This window comes from Schistocerca cancellata, chromosome 1 (assembly GCF_023864275.1).
Source record: "Schistocerca cancellata isolate TAMUIC-IGC-003103 chromosome 1, iqSchCanc2.1, whole genome shotgun sequence".
Lineage (NCBI taxonomy): Eukaryota > Metazoa > Arthropoda > Insecta > Orthoptera > Acrididae > Schistocerca > Schistocerca cancellata.
The window spans coordinates 864,655,081-864,675,255 of NC_064626.1; the positions used below are offsets into that span (position 1 = coordinate 864,655,081).

The 20,175-nt window shown below is 42.8% G+C and overlaps 1 protein-coding gene and 2 non-coding genes across 3 annotated transcripts in view; all 3 read right to left on the reverse strand.

Moving 5' to 3' along the window:
* LOC126108660 (beta-glucuronidase-like) overlaps positions 1 to 12,901 on the reverse strand; it is a 149,826-nt gene extending 136,925 nt beyond the window's left edge. The window contains exon 1 of the mRNA XM_049914005.1: positions 12,695 to 12,901. Coding sequence (XP_049769962.1) covers positions 12,695 to 12,895 — 201 coding nt within the window. The 5' untranslated portion in view covers positions 12,896 to 12,901. The remainder of the gene's footprint in view (positions 1 to 12,694) is intronic.
* A 3,750-nt stretch (positions 12,902 to 16,651) lies between these two features.
* Positions 16,652 to 16,726, reverse strand: Trnal-caa (transfer RNA leucine (anticodon CAA)). The gene has a single exon. It is a non-coding gene; the product is annotated as a tRNA-Leu (tRNA).
* A 2,026-nt stretch (positions 16,727 to 18,752) lies between these two features.
* Trnas-cga (transfer RNA serine (anticodon CGA)) lies at positions 18,753 to 18,825 on the reverse strand. The gene has a single exon. It is a non-coding gene; the product is annotated as a tRNA-Ser (tRNA).
* Positions 18,826 to 20,175: the final 1,350 nt, after the last annotated feature.

Genomic DNA, 20,175 nt, shown 5'->3' on the forward strand with positions numbered 1-20,175 from the left:
AATTAGACAGATTATTGGATGCGGCAATATTTAATTTGTGGTTGACAGTTGTGAGATGTTTCACAATATATGGTAAGTAGGGGGTCTCCCACTACCCCTCCCCTCCCCCTAACTGCCCTTAACCAGTGGCCAGATGCAGTTATGCTGATGTCATGAGTCCTGAAATGGCCTTGACGATAAGAACGTGCTGATTAGATTAGATTAGATTAGATTAGATTTACTTTCATTCCAATTGATCCGTAGTGAGGAGGTCCTCCAGGATGTGGAACATGTCAGAAAAACGACAATACATGACAAATATTTACAACTAAAACAAATAAGCTAATGTACCGTTCCACAGGTCCCAAGTGGAATGATCGTCATTTTTTAATGAACACTAAGAGTCATTTTACAAATACTAATGGACAGAATTGAAAATAAAAAAGTTTTTTATTTATTTATAAGGTAATAAACATGTAATACAACTACTGTAATACTTATTTACAATGAACACATTACTGCACTGAAATGGTGCAGAAGTTAGATTATAGTAAGAAATTCATCAATGGAGTAGAAGGAGTTGGCCACCAATAAATCCTTTAGGCTTCTCTTAAACTGAATTTCATTGGTTGTTAAGCTTTTTATGGCTGCTGGCAAGTTATTGAAAATGTGTGTTCCTGAATAATGCACACCTTTTTGTACAAGACTAAGTGACTTTAAATCCTTGTGAAGATTATTCTTATTTCTAGTACTGATTCCATGAATTGAGCTGTTGGTTTGAAAAAGTGATATATTTTTAATGACAAATTTCATTAAGGAATAAATATATTGGGAAGCTGTAGTTAGTATCCCTAGTTCCATAAACCGGCTTCTGCAGGATGTTCTTGAGTTCACACCACATATAATTCTTACTGCACGTTTTTGTGCCCGGAAAACTTTAGCTTGGCTTGATGAATTACCCCAAAAAATAATCCCATATGACATTATGGAATGAAAGTAAGCATAGTATGCCAGCTTTTTCATTTTTTATATCCCCTATGTCTAACAAAATTCGCATTGCAAACAGAGATTTGTTAAGATGCTTCAGCAGTTCTGTGGTGTGCTCCTCCCAGTTGAATTTATTATCAAGCTGTAATCCCAAGAATTTAACACTGTCCACTTCTTCTATCTTCTTGTCATCGTATGTTAGACATATACTCTTGGGACACCCCTTACAAGTTCTGAACTGTATGTAGTGTGTTTTTTCAAAGTTTAGTGACAAAGAATTGGCTAGGAACCAGTGATTAATGTCCACAAATATTTTATTGGCTGATCTTTCTAAGACTACACTTGATTTGCTATTTATTGCAATGTTTGTATCATCGGCAAACAAAACAAACTTGGCATCTGGTATTGTTACTGATGAAAGGTCATTGATATACACAAGAAAAAGTAAGGGCCCCAAAATGGAACCTTGTGGGACCCCACATGTAATTAGTTCCCAGTTGGATGATGCCTGATAGCTTGATACATGTCTCTTTCCTAATAACACCCTTTGTTTCCTGCCAGAGATATAAGATTTGAACCATTTTGCAGCATTTCCTGTTACACTATAATATTCTAGTTTACTTAAAAGGATATTGTGATTTACACAGTCAAATGCCTTTGACAGATCACAAAATATACCAGTTGCCTGCAATTTTTTGTCTAATGCATTAAGCACATTTTCACTGTAAGTGTAGATAGCCTTCTCAATATCAGAACCTTTTAGAAATCCAAACTGTGACTTTGACAGTATGTTATTTGAGATAAGATGGTTATAAAGACGACTGTACATTACTTTTTCGAAAATTTTTGAGAATGCTGGCAACAGTGAAATTGGACGGAAATTTGATGCTATTTCTTTATCTCCCTTCTTAAACAGTGGCTTAACTTCACCATATTTCAGCCATTCAGGAAATATTCCACTGATAAACGACTGGTTACACAGATAGCTTAATATGTTACTTAGCTCAAAATCACATTCTTTAATTAACTTTGTTGATATTTCATCATACCCACTAGATATTTTTGATTTTAAAGATTTTATGATGGACATTATTTCTGTTGGGGTAGTGAGGGTCAAATTCATATTATGGAAGTTACTTGAAATGTCTGGTCTAAGGTAATCCATAGCAGCATCTACCGAACCTGACAACCCCATCTTTTCAGTAACAGTTATAAAATGTTTGTTAAAAAGTTCTGCAACACTATACACATCTGTCACCAATGTATCATTTACTCTTAATGCTATTTGTTCCTCTTCATGTCTGGTTCTACCAGTCTCCTCCTTCACTGTATCCCATATTGTCTTTATTTTGTTATCTGATATGGCTATCTTTTCCTTGTAATATATTTGCTTTGACATCCGTATTACAGTCTTTAATATTTTGCTGTATTTCTTATAATGTGCTATAGCATCAGCATTGGAAATGTTTCGGATTGACAGATACAGTTTTCTTTTTGTTTTACAAGATACCCCTATTCCTCGAGTAATCCATGGCTTCTTTGTAGACTTAGCTCTAACCTTGGTAAGTTTTGGGGGAAAGCAGTGTTCGAATAAGGTAAGCACTTTATTAGCAAAAATGTTATATTTTTCATTCATGCCATGCGCACGGTAAACATCAGTCCAGTGAATGTCTCTGAGGAGTGTCCTAAAATAATCAATTTTTGGCTTACTGATTACCCTCTTGAACTCAGATTTAACAGATTTTATATCCTGTTCAGTATTAACATTTAACAGAAGGAACTGCATGTCATGGTCTGAGAGGCCATTGACTATTGGTTTTGTAATATAATTTTGTTCATTGGACTTTTCTATAAAGATATTATCAATGGCTGTTTGTGAGCAAGTGGCTATCCTAGTGGGGAACTTTACTGTGGGAATTAAGTTGAAAGATAGTGTTACTAACTCAAATAAGTTCTTATTGGGAGAGTCTTTAAGGAAATCTACATTGAAATCACCAGCAACCACTATTTCTTTGTTTTTGGTTGTTAAATGGGCCAGTACAGCTTCAAGGTGGTTTACAAACAGATTAAAGTTACCTGCAGGTGCTCGATATACACTCAATATTATGAAAGATTTTTTGTGAAAATCTAATTCTGTTGCACATGCTTCCATATGCTGTTCTAGGCAAAATTTATGAATGTCTATGTTCTTAAATTTATGACAGTTCCTGATGAATGTGGCAACTCCTCCTTTCTCCATTTCTGATCTACAAAAGTGAGATGCTAACCTAAACCCTGTAACACTTAAAAGTTCCAAACCAGTGGTCACATGATGTTCAGAGAGGCAGATTATGTCAGCTGGGTTTGAAGACTCTAATTCATCTATGCAGATAGTTAATTCATTAATTTTATTTCTCAGTCCTCGAATATTTTGATGCAATAAAGATAGCTGACATTTCACATTGACTGAGTTAAAATTGGGTGGAGTTAAAATATCTGCTGACAGTTGAAAATTCTTAGCCAATGGCTGTTTATGCTGATGTAATAAGCTGGAATTATGTTTTTTGATTTCTTTCTCAAACTGAAGGTTTGTCTCAGTTCTAACCTCTCTTAAAATTTGCTTTCTTTCTGTCCTCCCTACCCTAAAAAAGGGTCTTTTCTGAATCCTATAACCACTGGTATTTTACCACTCATGACAGTGCCTCCCCCCTTTAACTTTCCTGCTATTTCCCCAGCCAATTTACCCTTCCCCTTCCTGTTGAGGTGAAGGCCATGCCTAGTATAATCCCACCTACTGAGAGAATCAACATGAACCACACCAATGTGTGACCCCGCACCCGACATGAGCAGCTGTTCCAGCTCCAAATTAACTCTCTTGACAGAAGAGTTCAAATGAGGTCGGTCATGGCGCCCAAGAACAGATACAAACTCAACACTAGTATGCTTCGATGCTGATGCAATCTTTGCCAGGTCACACTCTATACTGTACCCAGGATCTCTGTCATAGTGTTACCTGCCCCACCCACTATAACCACGGTGTCTTCCTTGGTGAAATCTTTGCAAAGTGATCTTAAATCCTCTGTCACCTGCTCCAGACCAGCACTAGGTTTAAAAAAATTGGTGACCTGGTATTCTGATCCTAGTTCATCCTGCAAAAGTTGGCCAACACCTCTTCCATGGGAACTACCTAACAACAACACTTTCTTTCTCTTTACTGATTTCCCTACATTCTTACTTTTCACTTTGCTGCTGAAAGTTTGTTGTGCCCTGTCTACACCTGCAACTGCTTGAAGCTCACCAGCTTCTAACTGAAGCAACAGGTCAAATCTATTTTCCACATTCACCATAAAGCTGTCAGACAAAGTTCTAGGCCTGTTCCTCCTGTTGCCTGTTGCCACTTCCCACCTCTCTTTACCCTTCTCCCTCCTTAACCTGTCAAGATCTCCCCTGGCCTTGTCTAACTCAACCTGAAGGGCGGCAATTTTCCCCTCCTGTTCCAGTATCTTCCTATCTCTACTACAAATCCTACAAAACCACTGATGAGTCTCATTTATTTCCCCTATTCCCACGCCACTACAGTCACCCACATGGAAAAAACTACAGCACCCATCACACCAAAGCCCCGACCTAACAATTCTACGGCAAGTCAAGCACTTTTTACTCATGATAAACGTAATAGTTTATTAAGAATAAGTCAGTTAAATTACAGATAAACACGAAAATATGGTTACAGAAATTTGGCCTATACGCAACTGTGTGTAAACAAAAACAAAAGTGCAAAGTTTCTGAAACAACAAGTTAAACTTTACGCTACTTTCCGGAAATGCTAGTTAAATAATGAAGAGGTACGCTAAGTTAAATTGCTGGAGAGAGCAAGGAACAACTAAACGAAATTCTATAGATTTGCTGCAGCAGAACGTAAACAGAAAATACGACTGTACGGTCTTTTCGCGTTTTCTGCTATATTACGTAAAGATAAATGAAACCTTTAATGGTACACTTAAACGGCACACTAATACACTTATTTACCACGTAATCAGTACTAATCTATATGTTTTATAATCTAAAATAACTTATCTTTACGAGAACACCAAAACTCGCGCTAGTCGCCTGGCTGCAGGGCTGCCACTGAGACTGATGTTACATGATACCTGGTCCTCCCTCCCTCACCTCCTCTCCCCTCACTGGCCTTGGTATGAGGTTCCCAGTATGGCCTTCGAGATAAGGAAGTGCTGACGCTGCTGTCAGCGAAATATGACATGCACCAGTGTCTCATTTGCAATATGAAACTGCAGATAAAAAAAACGCTGACAGGTGCTGAGTCAGCGGTTTATGACAGAACATACACAGCCCTGCTACTAGACTGTGCAGTGTAGAATGTCAATTTTTTGATCAGAGACATTCAGTCTCGTGTCGCCTTTTTCTGACAGATTGAGAAATCTTTGCCAAAGCGAAAAAGTATCAGTCAATCTTTCTGCGAATGGAGAGCTTTGACTGACTTTCAGCAGACAGGAATGCTAAACTGTGAAAGTCAGTTTTGGTCTACCAGGGATTGCCGAGCAAAGATATCACTTTCTCCTTGTTCGTAATCCTGTACAGCACGTTGTAGCAAGTAGTTTTGCAGACATTTGTATAGACTGAATGCCTTCTACCAGAAAACATCGCTTGTATGAAGCTTAGCCTGCCGCAAGCATTGCAGTTGCCTTCATATGACTGCGAAATATGATAGAAGTCAGGTTAGGTTCACTCGTATTCTTTACATGTAGTTTGTGTTCAGATTTCACAAACAGAATATCGAGTCTTTATTCACATTTCACTTTTTACAGAACACTTGTTGGTGTGAATCCGTCTCTATTAAGCATCTGTAAACTTAAGTGGCTTATAAGTAACTTTTTCCATTCAATGCCAAGTTTCCAGGGACTCTGTAATTTTACTTCCTTTGAAATCTGAGACTTTTTCAAAAGGAATATTAGCTAATGTTATTCCTTGTTTATTCATCGCCACCACGACAAGGTTGTGAAACTAATGTATTGGTAAATTATACTGTTCATCTATTGCATTTTGAGTTCGCAAATACATTAACTCACACCTTTTCCAGGTGTTATCAATTTCAGGCGTTTGTGTTTGTCTCCATGTTATACTTCTCATGCACTTCCACAGAATGGTGCGCTTGAATTGGGTGTTACTCTGCACATGGCGTTTTATAATCGATTATCGGCAAGCAGGATGAGTTGAAGCTGATGTAGTCACACCGAGATTTTGTCCTACTGAGACTATATAACTGTGGACCATTGCATTCACAACACATGCTAAATGTTTATAGATTATTAGGCAAAACAGATAACAAACGACCAAGAAATTTGTTCCTGCACAGATCTTACATATGAGGTGTGATTTGCAACAGTTTGACATAGCGTTGATGCGATTAACAGTTTCACGCTCGTATCCTATGGGGTTGGGTTGGGTTGTTTGGGGTAAGAGACCAAACTGCGAGGTCATCGGTCTCATCGGATTAGGGAAGGACGGGGAAGGAAGCCGGTCGTGCCCTTTCAAAGGAATCATCCCGGCATTTGCCTGGAGCGATTTAGGGAAATCACGGAAAACCTAAATCTGGATGGTCGGACGCGGAATTGAACCGTCGTCCTCCCGAATGCGAGTCCAGTGTGCTAACCACTGCGCCACCTCGCTCGGTCGTATTCTATGTTCAATTGCGTTACTTAAGAGCGACATTCACCATTTTTTGTTGCGCTTTACGTGAACTCGTCTTCTCTTGTCATTAGCACCAAGGTTAGTGATATTCACGTTCTGAGGTAACTTCCAGGGAATGAAATGGGTTCATCACTTTGCATTAACACTCGTAGCTAGGGCGATTTATAACCTGGAAAATCTGAAATAGTGGACGCTCGAAGACAAATTGCTAATATCTATCGAAAAGCTACTTAGAAAATTAAGTAGTCAGATTATTAATGTGAATTCAGGGAACATTCTTCAGGAATCTGCGTATCTGGTCCTTGCGGAAGTAAAAACATAAAATTAGACTAACAACAACTTCTTTAGAGGCCTATAATTAACAATTCTTTTCTAGATAGTATCTGAAAGGGACATGTAGTGTGGTTCGAGAAGTTGCGAGTGCGCGTGTTTTGAAATACTGCAAGGTGTGGAGTGCACCGACGACTAGATGAGGCGTTTTAACACGAGTGGTGTGGAAGGCGTATTTTGGACTGTAAGTGTTTCTCCGATGTTTGGCGGGTGTTTGTCGTACCATCACTTGGGTATAGTCATTCAGGATAGCGTGAATGTGAATCCGATTTTAACGGAATGTTCTCAGTGATTAAGTATTGTCCTTTTTTCTATATCCACGTGATGACTATGCCAAGAACACTCCTATCTTCCAATATAAACAGACATATTCACGGGCCCACATGCATACGTTCCTGGTTTGATAAAAACTACGGCAACCCCATTGCACCTCCATTAGCGCGCTAAATCAGCTGATGTTACTAACATATGAAATGTCTGGAATTAACTTGTGAATCGTAGCGATCAACAGCCCCGCAATGTGGTAGCACTGCGGGATGTAATCATCAATCAGTGGCGTCAGCTGCATACGGTGTAGCTGAAAAAAACTGTAGACTTCCTTCCTCGGTGAATTGAGGGTATTACGCAACCTAGAGGCAATGTTACACGGTATTAGCGTAAAGTCACCCTAGGGTGGCTAAATTTTTGTCCAGAGTGTTTATATGCTCTATGTATTAAGTGATCTATAGGCTTAGTGTTAATTGTTTCCGTTTCTGGAACGGTATTTTTAAAAAAAATGAGTAATAGACGAGTATAGCTGACGTCCATTAAATACGTGAGTTTTTGTTTTTATTGGGACGCCCCGTCACCCCTTAGTGAAATTTGATGAGATTTAGTGTCCCCCTCTTCCCCTAACGTGGGGTTTACCCTGTAATTCTTAAATAATTAAACTTATTTCATGTGTTCGTGGCTTTTTTTCATACCACTAAAATACCTATTAGGTTGTTCGGAATTAATTCCATAAAACAAAATGTTATCCGTTATAGGAATGGATATGCTCTGAATATTCTCTGCTGTTTGGCAGCTTTCAAGACAATTAATAAAAAAAACTCTTGTAGTCCATCTTAAAGGTAATTATCGTTTTTGCCTCTAATTTTACAGAAAAAAATGTAGTGCCTCGATTTAGTAAGTGTTTTGAATAGCGTTTTTAACACGCGATTAAAAACACTTTATTTTAAACATGTCAATCCTGACTAGTATTCAGACAGACAGGGAGAGACAGCTGGAAAAGAAGGCTCCGCGACAATAGTATTAATCGTTTTGACGGGTAGCGAAATAATTGACATTTTTTGATGTAATACATACATTAGACGTCATTGGACCTTGACTTACTCTGCAGATGAAAAACAACACCGTTTGTACTTTCCTTTGAACCACATGATTACGTAGCTTTCCAATCTACTGATTTATGTGATCAGTAAGATAGTTCTTGTCAGTGAACTTCGTGATTTCCCTAAATCACTCCAGGCAAATGCCGGGATGGTTCCTCTGAAAGGGCACGGCCGACTCCCTTCCCAATCCTTCCCTAATCCGATGAGACCGATGACCACGCTGTCTGGTCTCCTTCCCCAAACCAACCAACCAATCAGTGAACTTCAGCTTAGCTTCCTTCCACAAAAGATCAGCTTCTTGCTGGCGAATTTGTTTCCACTTGCCGGAGTGCTGTGTAACATAAGCTTCGTCGATGTTTTGATATAAATTGATTTCGAACACAATAACATCGACCTTATATGCGTTGCAGAATATCGCAATTGACTCACTAACTAACATGCAGTGATTTCGACCTGCGCGGAAGGGAACTAACCGAATGAAATCACGGCACTTATTCAATATCTGGGAATCCCAGGCATGCACACGTGTAAAGCACTCAGGTTAGAGAGCCCATAAAGATTGGTGGACACTATAGTACTGTCTATGCTCAACATTAATTCTATAAAATAAGATGTTAATTATAATAACGTAAATTCTCTGAACTAATAAGTTGACATGAGATTTTCATTGCCCCGCATTTTTTTGTGTGGGGTTTTGGGCGCAAAACATCTAAGGTCATAAACGACCAGTAAAGAACCAGAGAATGCTGGGACCGCGAGAGGAAAAAACCGTTGCGAGGTCCAACACAAAAAGGAAGAAAAAACAAATCTAAAACATCAAGACGTTACGGAAGAGTATCTAAAAGACGTCGACAAGAAACCGGAGTCACCAGGTAGAAATCAAATCTCTTTTGCCATATTACTTGCTTTTTAGAAACTTAAACGAAAGCCACAGCTCTCACGTCATCTGCTAAAATGTCTGGCAAAGCGGACGGCTGCCCAACACTGAAACGTAAGTGGCTAAAATAGGGGCAGAGGATCAGAAAATGCCTGACTGTTAATGGCTGGCTACAGAAAGGACAGCTGGGTGCAGGGTCGCCATTCAACAAGTGGCGGTGACTAAAGCGGCAGTGCCCTATTCGCAACCGAGCCGACGTTACTTCCTCACGGCGAGACGGCCGGGAGAAAGTCCACCAGGCTGTTCGGAGAGGTTTCACTTCTACATCTACATCTACATCTACATCTACATCTACGTGACTACTCTGCAATTCACATTTAAGTGCTTGGCAGAGGGTTCATCGAACCACAATCATACTATCTCTCTACCATTCCACTCCCGAACAGCGCGCGGGGAAAACGAACACCTAAACTTTTCTGTTCGATCTCTGATTTCTCTTATTTTATTTTGATGATCATTCCTAGCTATGTAGGTTGGGCTCAACAAAATATTTTCGCATTCGGAAGAGAAAGTTGGTGACTGAAATTTCGTAAATAGATCTCGCCGCGACGAAAAACGTCTTTGCTTTAATGACTTCCATCCCAATTCGCGTATCATATCTGCCACACTCTCTCCCTTATTACGTGATAATATAAAACGAGCTGCCCTTTTTTGCACCCTTTCGATGTCCTCCGTCAATCCCACCTGGTAAGGATACCACACCGCGCAGCAATATTCTAACAGAGGGCGAACGAGTGTAGTGTAAGCTGTCTCTTTAGTGGACTTGTTGCATCTTCTAAGTGTCCTGCCAATGAAACGCAACCTTTAGCTCGCCTTCCCCACAATATTATCTATGTGGTCTTTCCAACCGAAGTTGTTCGTAATTTTAACACCCAGGTACTAAGTTGAATTGACAGCCTTGAGAATTTTACTATTTTCGAGTAATCTAATCCCATCGGATTTCTTTTGGAACTCATGTGGATCACCTCACACTTTTCGTTATTTAGCGTCAACTGCCACCTGCCACACCATACAGCAATCTTTTCTAAATCGCTTTGCAACTGATACTGGTCTTCAGATGACCTTACTAGACGGTAAATTACAGCATCGTCTGCGAACAACCTAAGAGAACTGCTCAGATTGTCACCCAGGTCATTTATATAGATCAGGAACAGCAGAGGTACCAGGACGCTTCCCTGGGGAACACCTGATATCACTTCAGTTTTACTCGATGATTTGCCGTCTATTACTACGAACTGCGACCTTCCTGACAGGAAATCACGAATCCAGTCGCACAACTGAGACGATACCCCATAGGCCTGCAGCTTGATTAGAAGTCGCTTGTGAGGAACGGTGTCAAAAGCTTTCCGGAAATCTAGAAATACGGAATCAACTTGAGATCCCCTGTCGACAGCGGCCATTACTTCGTGCGAATAAAGAGCTAGCTGCGTTGCACAAGAACGATGTTTTCTGAAACCATGCTGATTACGTATCAATAGATCGTTCCTTTCGAGGTGATTCATAATGTTTGAATACAGTATATGCTCCAAAACCCTACTGCACACCGACGTCAATGATATAGGTCTGTAGTTCGATGGATTACTCCTACTACCCTTCTTAAACACTGGTGCGACCTGCGCAATTTTCCAATCTGTAGGTATAGATCTATCGGTGAGCGAGCGGTTGTATATGATTGCTAAGTAGGGAGCTATTGTATCAGCGTAATCTGAAAGGAACCTAATCGGTATACAATCTGGACCTGAAGACTTGCCCGTATCAAGCGATTTGAGTTGATTCGCAACCCCTAAGGTATCTACTTCTAAGAAACTCATGCTAGCAGCTGTTCGTGTTTCAAATTCTGGAATATTCCATTCGTTTTCCCTGGTGAAGAAATTTGGGAAAACTGTGTTCAATAACTCCGCTTTAGCGGCACAGTCGTCGGTAACAGTACCATCGGCACTGCGCAGCGAAGGTATTGACTGCGTCTTGCCGCTCGTGTACTTTACATACGACCAGAATTTCTTCGGATTTTCTACCAAATTTCGAGACAATGTTTCGTTGTGGAACCTATTAAAGGCATCTCGCATTGAAGTCCGTGCCAAATTTCGCGCGTCTGTAAATTTTAGCCAATCTTCGGGATTTCGCGTTCGTCTGAACTTCGCATGCTTTTTCCGTTGCCTTTGCAACAGCGTTCGGACCTGTTTTGTGTACCATGGGGGATCAGTTCCATCTCTTACCAATTTATGAGGCCGGCCGGAGTGGCCGAGCGGTTAAAGGCGCTACAGTCTGGAACCGCACGACCGCTACGGTCGCAGGTTCGAATCCTGCCTCGGGCATGGATGGGTGTAATGTCGTTAGGTTAGTTAGGTTTAAGTAGTTCTAAGTTCTAGGGGACTTATGACCACAGCAGTTGAGTCCCATAGTGCTCAGAGCCATTTGAACCATTTTGAACCAATTTATGAGGTATGAATCTCTCAATTGCTGTTGCCACTATATCTTTGAATTTGAGCCACATCTCGTCTACATTTGCATAGTCAGTACGGAAGGAATGGAGATTTTCTCTTAGGAAGGCTTCTAGTGACACTTTATCCGCTTTTTTAAATAACATTATTTTGCGTTTGTTTCTGGTGGATTTGGAAGAAACGGTATTGAGCCTAGCTACAACGACCTTGTGATCACTAAACGCTGTATCAGTCATGATGCTCTCTATCAGCTCTGGATTGTTTGTGGCTAAGAGGTCAAGTGTGTTTTCGCAACCATTTACAATTCGCGTGGGTTCGTGGACTAACTGCTCGAAATAATTTTCGGGGAAAGCATTTAGGACAATCTCTAAAGATGTTTTCTGCCTACCACCGGTTTTGAACAAGTATTTTTGCCAACATATCGAGGAAAGGTTGAAGTCACCACAAACTATAACCGTATGAGTGGGGTATTTATTTGTTACGAGACTCAAATTTTCTCTGAACTGTTCAGCAACTTCTCTGAGTTTGTTCCCATGAAGGGAGCACCAATGGTCATGCCAAAGTGACGCGATACGCTGATAGAGGAAAGTACAAATATCTTGCGAGGGAACAGAGTAAGAGGCGGGCCGACCGAGATGGACGGCGGCCTTGGCTGCAGCATCAGCAGCGTCATTCCCAGGCAAACCAACATGGCCAGCAACCCACATGAATATAACTCGATTGCCCCCCATTTAAATGATATTTGGTGAGATTTTGCCGTACCCCTCTCCCCATTTTGAACTGAATTAATGGATGTGACCTTACTTTCTGCTGCATGCTGATGGATTTAGTGTCTTTGCCATGGAAGCTTCTTAAGGAGATCAAGGCCAGATATGTTGTCACATTATCGACTGAGGATTCAAGACGTATCGACGTGAGTGCAGTTGCCATCCTGGTTGCTGGCAGCACGTGTCGAGGCGTACCTGGCTGAGATCGGCGGAGTACCAGGCGTCGTCGTAACCCTGCGTGCCGGGGTCCAGGCGGAAGCTCCAGACGCCGTCCAGGGAGCGCAGCTCGCGGGACTCCGAGTCCCGAGGGAAGAGCAGCCCGCCGCCCACAGCCGGCGCCGCCCATGCCGCCCACGCCGCCAACCCCAGCAGAAAGCGAACCGCCCACTGCCGCATGTCCGTCACCTGCGCGGCACACGCCATGCGTCAGGTAATGCTCGCTGCACAGTAGAAGCGGATGCAATTCCCGCACCACACAATGCCACTACATTCACCACTCAGTTACGCACACAGAAACTAACCTAGGTACTTACTACAAACAGCTCTGTCCATGACTGTGATACGAGACATATACTGGACTTACATTTACCCATGAATAACAAACATAAAATTCAGAAGAATATTTTCTATCAAGGAATAGAACTGTACAATAAACTGTCTAAGTCCAGGCTTCAAGACTTCGTAACTAAAAGTCTAAGAAGCCGACCTTGCCTCGGGTACTGGACCGAATACAAATTAAGCAGTCCGGACCAAGGCAAAACAAAACCAAATCCACTTTGAACCTGTCCTGTAGCAAGCGGCAAAGTGGCCAGTGCCTGTTCACCAGTGGTAAAGAAAGCACTCCGTCTTCAGGCCACGAGTGGCCTGGGGACTGATGTCCATAGATGTTAAGTCCCATAGTGCTCAGAGCCATTTGAGCCACGAGTGGCCTACCGGGACCGTCCGACCGCCGTGTCATCCTCATTGGAGGATGCGGATAGGAGCACCACCACCTAGAGACAAGGCCGCGGCGCGAAATTCATAGCAGGTCGTGACGTCACTCCAAGCGGGCCACCATGTTGTGTTTCGAAGCGTTTGTTTATCTACACGTTTGTTGGATCGAGTGCTATATTCGTGCTTAAAACTAGCGATTACAGTGTTTACGTGTAGTGAAGCTACTGTGAACATGGTTTACAAGTGTTGTGTGCCAAGGTGTCGTGGGAATTACGGAACTCGACCGAAAATAATCCTTTCCGAAAGATGCGAATCTGCGTTGGAAATGTCTTTCAGCGATTCATCGGGTCAATTTCCAACCCACTGAGCACACGAAGGTATGTAAAAACTATATACCTAGTACAATTATTATTTTTTTCTGGTGGAATATCTTGCATTTTGGATACATTTGACTAAAATTGTGAGCAAAAGTTCGCAGTAAATAGGCCTAGTATTCGTTATCAAGTGGCTTTATTTTGATTTTGAAAACGAAATATAAATTTTTGGCTCGTGTTACTTTTTATTCGTGTTTAAATTTCTCTGCAGTTCGTATTTTGTTACGCATTACCGATACGTTTTATTCTCTGTTTGTGAGTGGGTGTTGTTTTTCACTCTCGCATTAGTTAGCATGAGTGCTAACAAATGTTGAAACTGCTGTTTTCATGTTTCAAAAGCGATCTCTCTGTATGAAGCATATCTGTGTTATTTTTCGATGTGTCAAACAATGGAACAAATTAATCTAGATAAAGGTTAAATTTATTATTGACGTTTTTAGCTTGACACATTGTCTCATTCCAACTGCTGCAAATGTCTGCTGAAGATTTGTAGATTTTCACTGTTGACTTATGCTCAAAATCTGCCATATTTTTACAGGAAAGAAAATTTACATTACAATAACAACGCATAATTGTTTTTGTGAGGTGAGTTAAAAGTGATTGTTTGCTTGGGGAATGTACTCAGCTTTCCTGAGGGAGCTCTATAAACAGTTACACAATATTTATTTAGGATACTGAAGGCAGAGGAATTTAATATTATACACTGTATTAGTGCAGAATTTTTCAAGTGAGTGTAAATAATAGTTGTCTGGTCCAGAAAGAATATACTTTATCACAGTGAATTTTTCACAAATGTACCTGGTTTTACCATGTATATCGCAATATTATTTACATCCCGCACTCGTACGTTTTCACTGGCTATTGATAAGTCTTATGCAATTACATTACCGGTAAAAAAGAATTATAAACTATAGTTTCTGCTATATCGCGATTGATAAAGTTACTTATTTTAACCATTCGGCAAAGTACTCTCCTCTTATCTTGGTATCATTTGCCAAGATCTCGTTTCGTTATCTCCAGCGGTTTACGAGATATGACAGGCGTTATGAATATTTCATTCCCGCGCGTTGCGATCGGAAGTAAGTTGCTGCAGATGCTCAATTTTTTCGAGATTGGAAGCAGATATTGATCCAAAGTTTTACGAAAATTTCAAAACCTCATCTGTATTTCATACTCAGCAATAGAATGTGTAATATGCATCAAACACAAATTCATAGCGACCCCTATTTTTGATGGCAACGTTCTCAAATTTGATACTCATCTGTGAAATACCACAATAGTTATGACCATTATCGAAATGATTGGCACTTCATCATGAAGCTGCCATATAAAGCTAAAAGTATTTCAGAAATTAATTATTTTTTACGGAATAGGTTCTGTAAAACCGTTTGAAAAAGATTTGCAGGCCGTGCACGAAGCACGAAGCACGCCCGGCCTCACAGCTTTACTTCTGCCAGTATCTCGTCTCCTACCTTCCAAACTTTACAGAAGCTCTCCTGCGAACCTTGCAGAACTAGCACTCCTGAAAGAAAGGATATTGTGGAGACATGGCTTAGCCACAGCCTGGGGGATGTTTCCAGAATGAGATTTTCACTCTGCAGCGGAGTGTGCGCTGATATGAAACTTCCTGGCAGATTAAAACTGTGTGCCCGACTGAGACTCGAACTCGGGACCTTTGCCTTTCGCGGGCAAGTGCTCTACCAACTGAGCTACCGAAGCACGACTCACGCCCGGCCTCACAGCTTTACTTCTGCCAGTATCTCGTCTCCTACCTTCCAAACTTTACAGAAGCTCTCCTGCGAACCTTGCAGAACTAGCACTCCTGAAAGAAAGGATATTGTGGAGACATGGCTTAGCCACAGCCTGGGGGATGTTTCCAGAATGAGATTTTCACTCTGCAGCGGAGTGTGCGCTGATATGAAACTTCCTGGCAGATTAAAACTGTGTGCCCGACCGAGACTCGAACTCGGGACCTTTGCCTTTCGCGGGCAAGTGCTCTACCAACTGAGCTACCGAAGCACGACTCACGCCCGGCCTCACAGCTTTACTTCTGCCAGTATCTCGTCTCCTACCTTCCAAACTTTACAGAAGCTCTCCTGCGAACCTTGCAGAACTAGCACTCCTGAAAGAAAGGATATTGTGGAGACATGGCTTAGCCACAGCCTGGGGGATGTTTCCAGAATGAGATTTTCACTCTGCAGCGGAGTGTGCGCTGATATGAAACTTCCTGGCAGATTAAAACTGTGTGCCCGACCGAGACTCGAACTCGGGACCTTTGCCTTTCGCGGGCAAGTGCTCTACCAACTGAGCTACCGAAGCACGACTCACGCCCGGCCTCACAGCTTTACTTCTGCCAGTATCTCGTCTCCTACCTTCCAAACTTTACAGAAGCTCTCCTGCGAACCTTGCAGAACTAGCACTCCTGAAAGAAAGGATATTGTGGAGACATGGCTTAGCCACAGCCTGGGGGATGTTTCCAGAATGAGATTTTCACTCTGCAGCGGAGTGTGCGCTGATATGAAACTTCCTGGCAGATTAAAACTGTGTGCCCGACCGAGACTCGAACTCGGGACCTTTGCCTTTCGCGGGCAAGTGCTCTACCAACTGAGCTACCGAAGCACGACTCACGCCCGGCCTCACAGCTTTACTTCTGCCAGTATCTCGTCTCCTACCTTCCAAACTTTACAGAAGCTCTCCTGCGAACCTTGCAGAACTAGCACTCCTGAAAGAAAGGATATTGTGGAGACATGGCTTAGCCACAGCCTGGGGGATGTTTCCAGAATGAGATTTTCACTCTGCAGCGGAGTGTGCGCTGATATGAAACTTCCTGGCAGATTAAAACTGTGTGCCCGACCGAGACTCGAACTCGGGACCTTTGCCTTTTGCGGGCAAGTGCTCTACCAACTGAGCTACCGAAGCACGACTCACGCCCGGCCTCACAGCTTTACTTCTGCCAGTATCTCGTCTCCTACCTTCCAAACTTTACAGAAGCTCTCCTGCGAACCTTGCAGAACTAGCACTCCTGAAAGAAAGGATATTGTGGAGACATGGCTTAGCCACAGCCTGGGGGATGTTTCCAGAATGAGATTTTCACTCTGCAGCGGAGTGTGCGCTGATATGAAACTTCCTGGCAGATTAAAACTGTGTGCCCGACCGAGACTCGAACTCGGGACCTTTGCCTTTCGCGGGCAAGTGCTCTACCAATTGAGCTACCGAAGCACGACTCACGCCCGGCCTCACAGCTTTACTTCTGCCAGTATCTCGTCTCCTACCTTCCAAACTTTACAGAAGCTCTCCTGCGAACCTTGCAGAACTAGCACTCCTGAAAGAAAGGATATTGTGGAGACATGGCTTAGCCACAGCCTGGGGGATGTTTCCAGAATGAGATTTTCACTCTGCAGCGGAGTGTGCGCTGATATGAAACTTCCTGGCAGATTAAAACTGTGTGCCCGACCGAGACTCGAACTCGGGACCTTTGCCTTTCGCGGGCAAGTGCTCTACCAACTGAGCTACCGAAGCACGACTCACGCCCGGCCTCACAGCTTTACTTCTGCCAGTATCTCGTCTCCTACCTTCCAAACTTTACAGAAGCTCTCCTGCGAACCTTGCAGAACTAGCACTCCTGAAAGAAAGGATATTGTGGAGACATGGCTTAGCCACAGCCTGGGGGATGTTTCCAGAATGAGATTTTCACTCTGCAGCGGAGTGTGCGCTGATATGAAACTTCCTGGCAGATTAAAACTGTGTGCCCGACCGAGACTCGAACTCGGGACCTTTGCCTTTCGCGGGCAAGTGCTCTACCAACTGAGCTACCGAAGCACGACTCACGCCCGGCCTCACAGCTTTACTTCTGCCAGTATCTCGTCTCCTACCTTCCAAACTTTACAGAAGCTCTCCTGCGAACCTTGCAGAACTAGCACTCCTGAAAGAAAGGATATTGTGGAGACATGGCTTAGCCACAGCCTGGGGGATGTTTCCAGAATGAGATTTTCACTCTGCAGCGGAGTGTGCGCTGATATGAAACTTCCTGGCAGATTAAAACTGTGTGCCCGACGGAGACTCGAACTCGGGACCTTTGCCTTTCGCGGGCAAGTGCTCTACCAACTGAGCTACCGAAGCACGACTCACGCCCGGCCTCACAGCTTTACTTCTGCCAGTATCTCGTCTCCTACCTTCCAAACTTTACAGAAGCTCTCCTGCGAACCTTGCAGAACTAGCACTCCTGAAAGAAAGGATATTGTGGAGACATGGCTTAGCCACAGCCTGGGGGATGTTTCCAGAATGAGATTTTCACTCTGCAGCGGAGTGTGCGCTGATATGAAACTTCCTGGCAGATTAAAACTGTGTGCCCGACCGAGACTCGAACTCGGGACCTTTGCCTTTCGCGGGCAAGTGCTCTACCAACTGAGCTACCGAAGCACGACTCACGCCCGGCCTCACAGCTTTACTTCTGCCAGTATCTCGTCTCCTACCTTCCAAACTTTACAGAAGCTCTCCTGCGAACCTTGCAGAACTAGCACTCCTGAAAGAAAGGATATTGTGGAGACATGGCTTAGCCACAGCCTGGGGGATGTTTCCAGAATGAGATTTTCACTCTGCAGCGGAGTGTGCGCTGATATGAAACTTCCTGGCAGATTAAAACTGTGTGCCCGACCGAGACTCGAACTCGGGACCTTTGCCTTTCGCGGGCAAGTGCTCTACCAACTGAGCTACCGAAGCACGACTCACGCCCGGCCTCACAGCTTTACTTCTGCCAGTATCTCGTCTCCTACCTTCCAAACTTTACAGAAGCTCTCCTGCGAACCTTGCAGAACTAGCACTCCTGAAAGAAAGGATATTGTGGAGACATGGCTTAGCCACAGCCTGGGGGATGTTTCCAGAATGAGATTTTCACTCTGCAGCGGAGTGTGCGCTGATATGAAACTTCCTGGCAGATTAAAACTGTGTGCCCGACCGAGACTCGAACTCGGGACCTTTGCCTTTCGCGGGCAAGCGCTCTACCGACTGAGCTACCCAGGCACGACTCGGGCCCCGTCCTCACAGCTTTAATTCCGCCAGTACTTCGTCTCCTAGAGCGCTTTCCCGTGAAAGGCAAAGATCCCGAGTTCGAGTCTCGGTCCGGCACACAGTTTTAATTTGCCAGGAAGTTTCATATCAGCGCGCACTCCGCTGTAGAGTGAAAATTTCATTCTAGAAACATCCCCCAGGCTGTGGCTAAGCCATGTCTCCGCAATATCTTTTCGTCCAGGAGTGCTAGTTCTGCAAAGTTCGCAGGAGAGCTTCTGTGAAGTTTGGAAGGTAGGAGACGAGGTACTGGCGGAATTAAAGCTGTGAGGACGGGCCGTGAGTCGTGCTTGGGTAGCTCACCCGGTAGAGCGCTTGCCCGCGAAAGGCAAAGGTTCCGAGTTCGAGTCTCGGTCCGGCACACAGTTTTAATCTGCCAGGAAGTTTCATATCAGTGCACACTCCGCTGTAGAGTGAAAATTTCATTCTAGATACTTGCTAATTATTAAAGAAAAACTATTAAACTGTCCAGAAGCAGTGAATAAATTCCAATCACTGCAAACTAATAACATCAACCCTAACTCTAAAGGACCTGACGAAATGGAAATTACTAAACAAATTAAGAGACTTAAAAACAATAAAGCATCCTTAGAAGACGGTCTACTGCAGAACGGCACTAATACTATAAAAAATATCACTCAACTAATAGGACATATCTGGGAAACTGAGAAAATACCTGAAGACTGCAAAAGTGCCCTAATTCATCCACTGCATAGAAAAGGGGACAGAACCGATATTAATAATTGCCGAGGAGTCTCTCTTCTTCCGGTCACATACAAAATTTAGTCGCAATGTTTACTTGATCGAGCCCAAGGACAGTTAGAACCTAAATTGGTGAATACCAAACAGGCTTTAGACAAATCAGATCCGGTACGAAGCAAATTCTTAATATAAAACTAATCCTTAGAGAGCAAAGGATTTCTAGCAACAATATTGTATGTACATTTGTGGATTTTTAAAAGGCCTACGACTCAGTTGGTCGTGAATCAGTTTTCTAAATTTTAAAGGAACAAGGGCTAGCTAATAAAACTGTAACACTGATTAAGGAAACGTTAAACGACACTAGTTATAAAGTTAAATTCATGGGACAAATTTCTGAACCATTTAATATGAAGACTGATGTTAGACAGGGAGATGGACTCTTCCAATTACTGTTTAACTGTGTTTTGGTGAAAGTAATTACAGAGTGGCGAGAGCAAAAGTAGAATAAAAATTTATATCAATCAATCAAGTTAGGCAGAAGTGATATTAGGGTAGGTCGCCACGGTTTGCAGATGATCTGGCAGTTTTAGCTAGGGATATTAC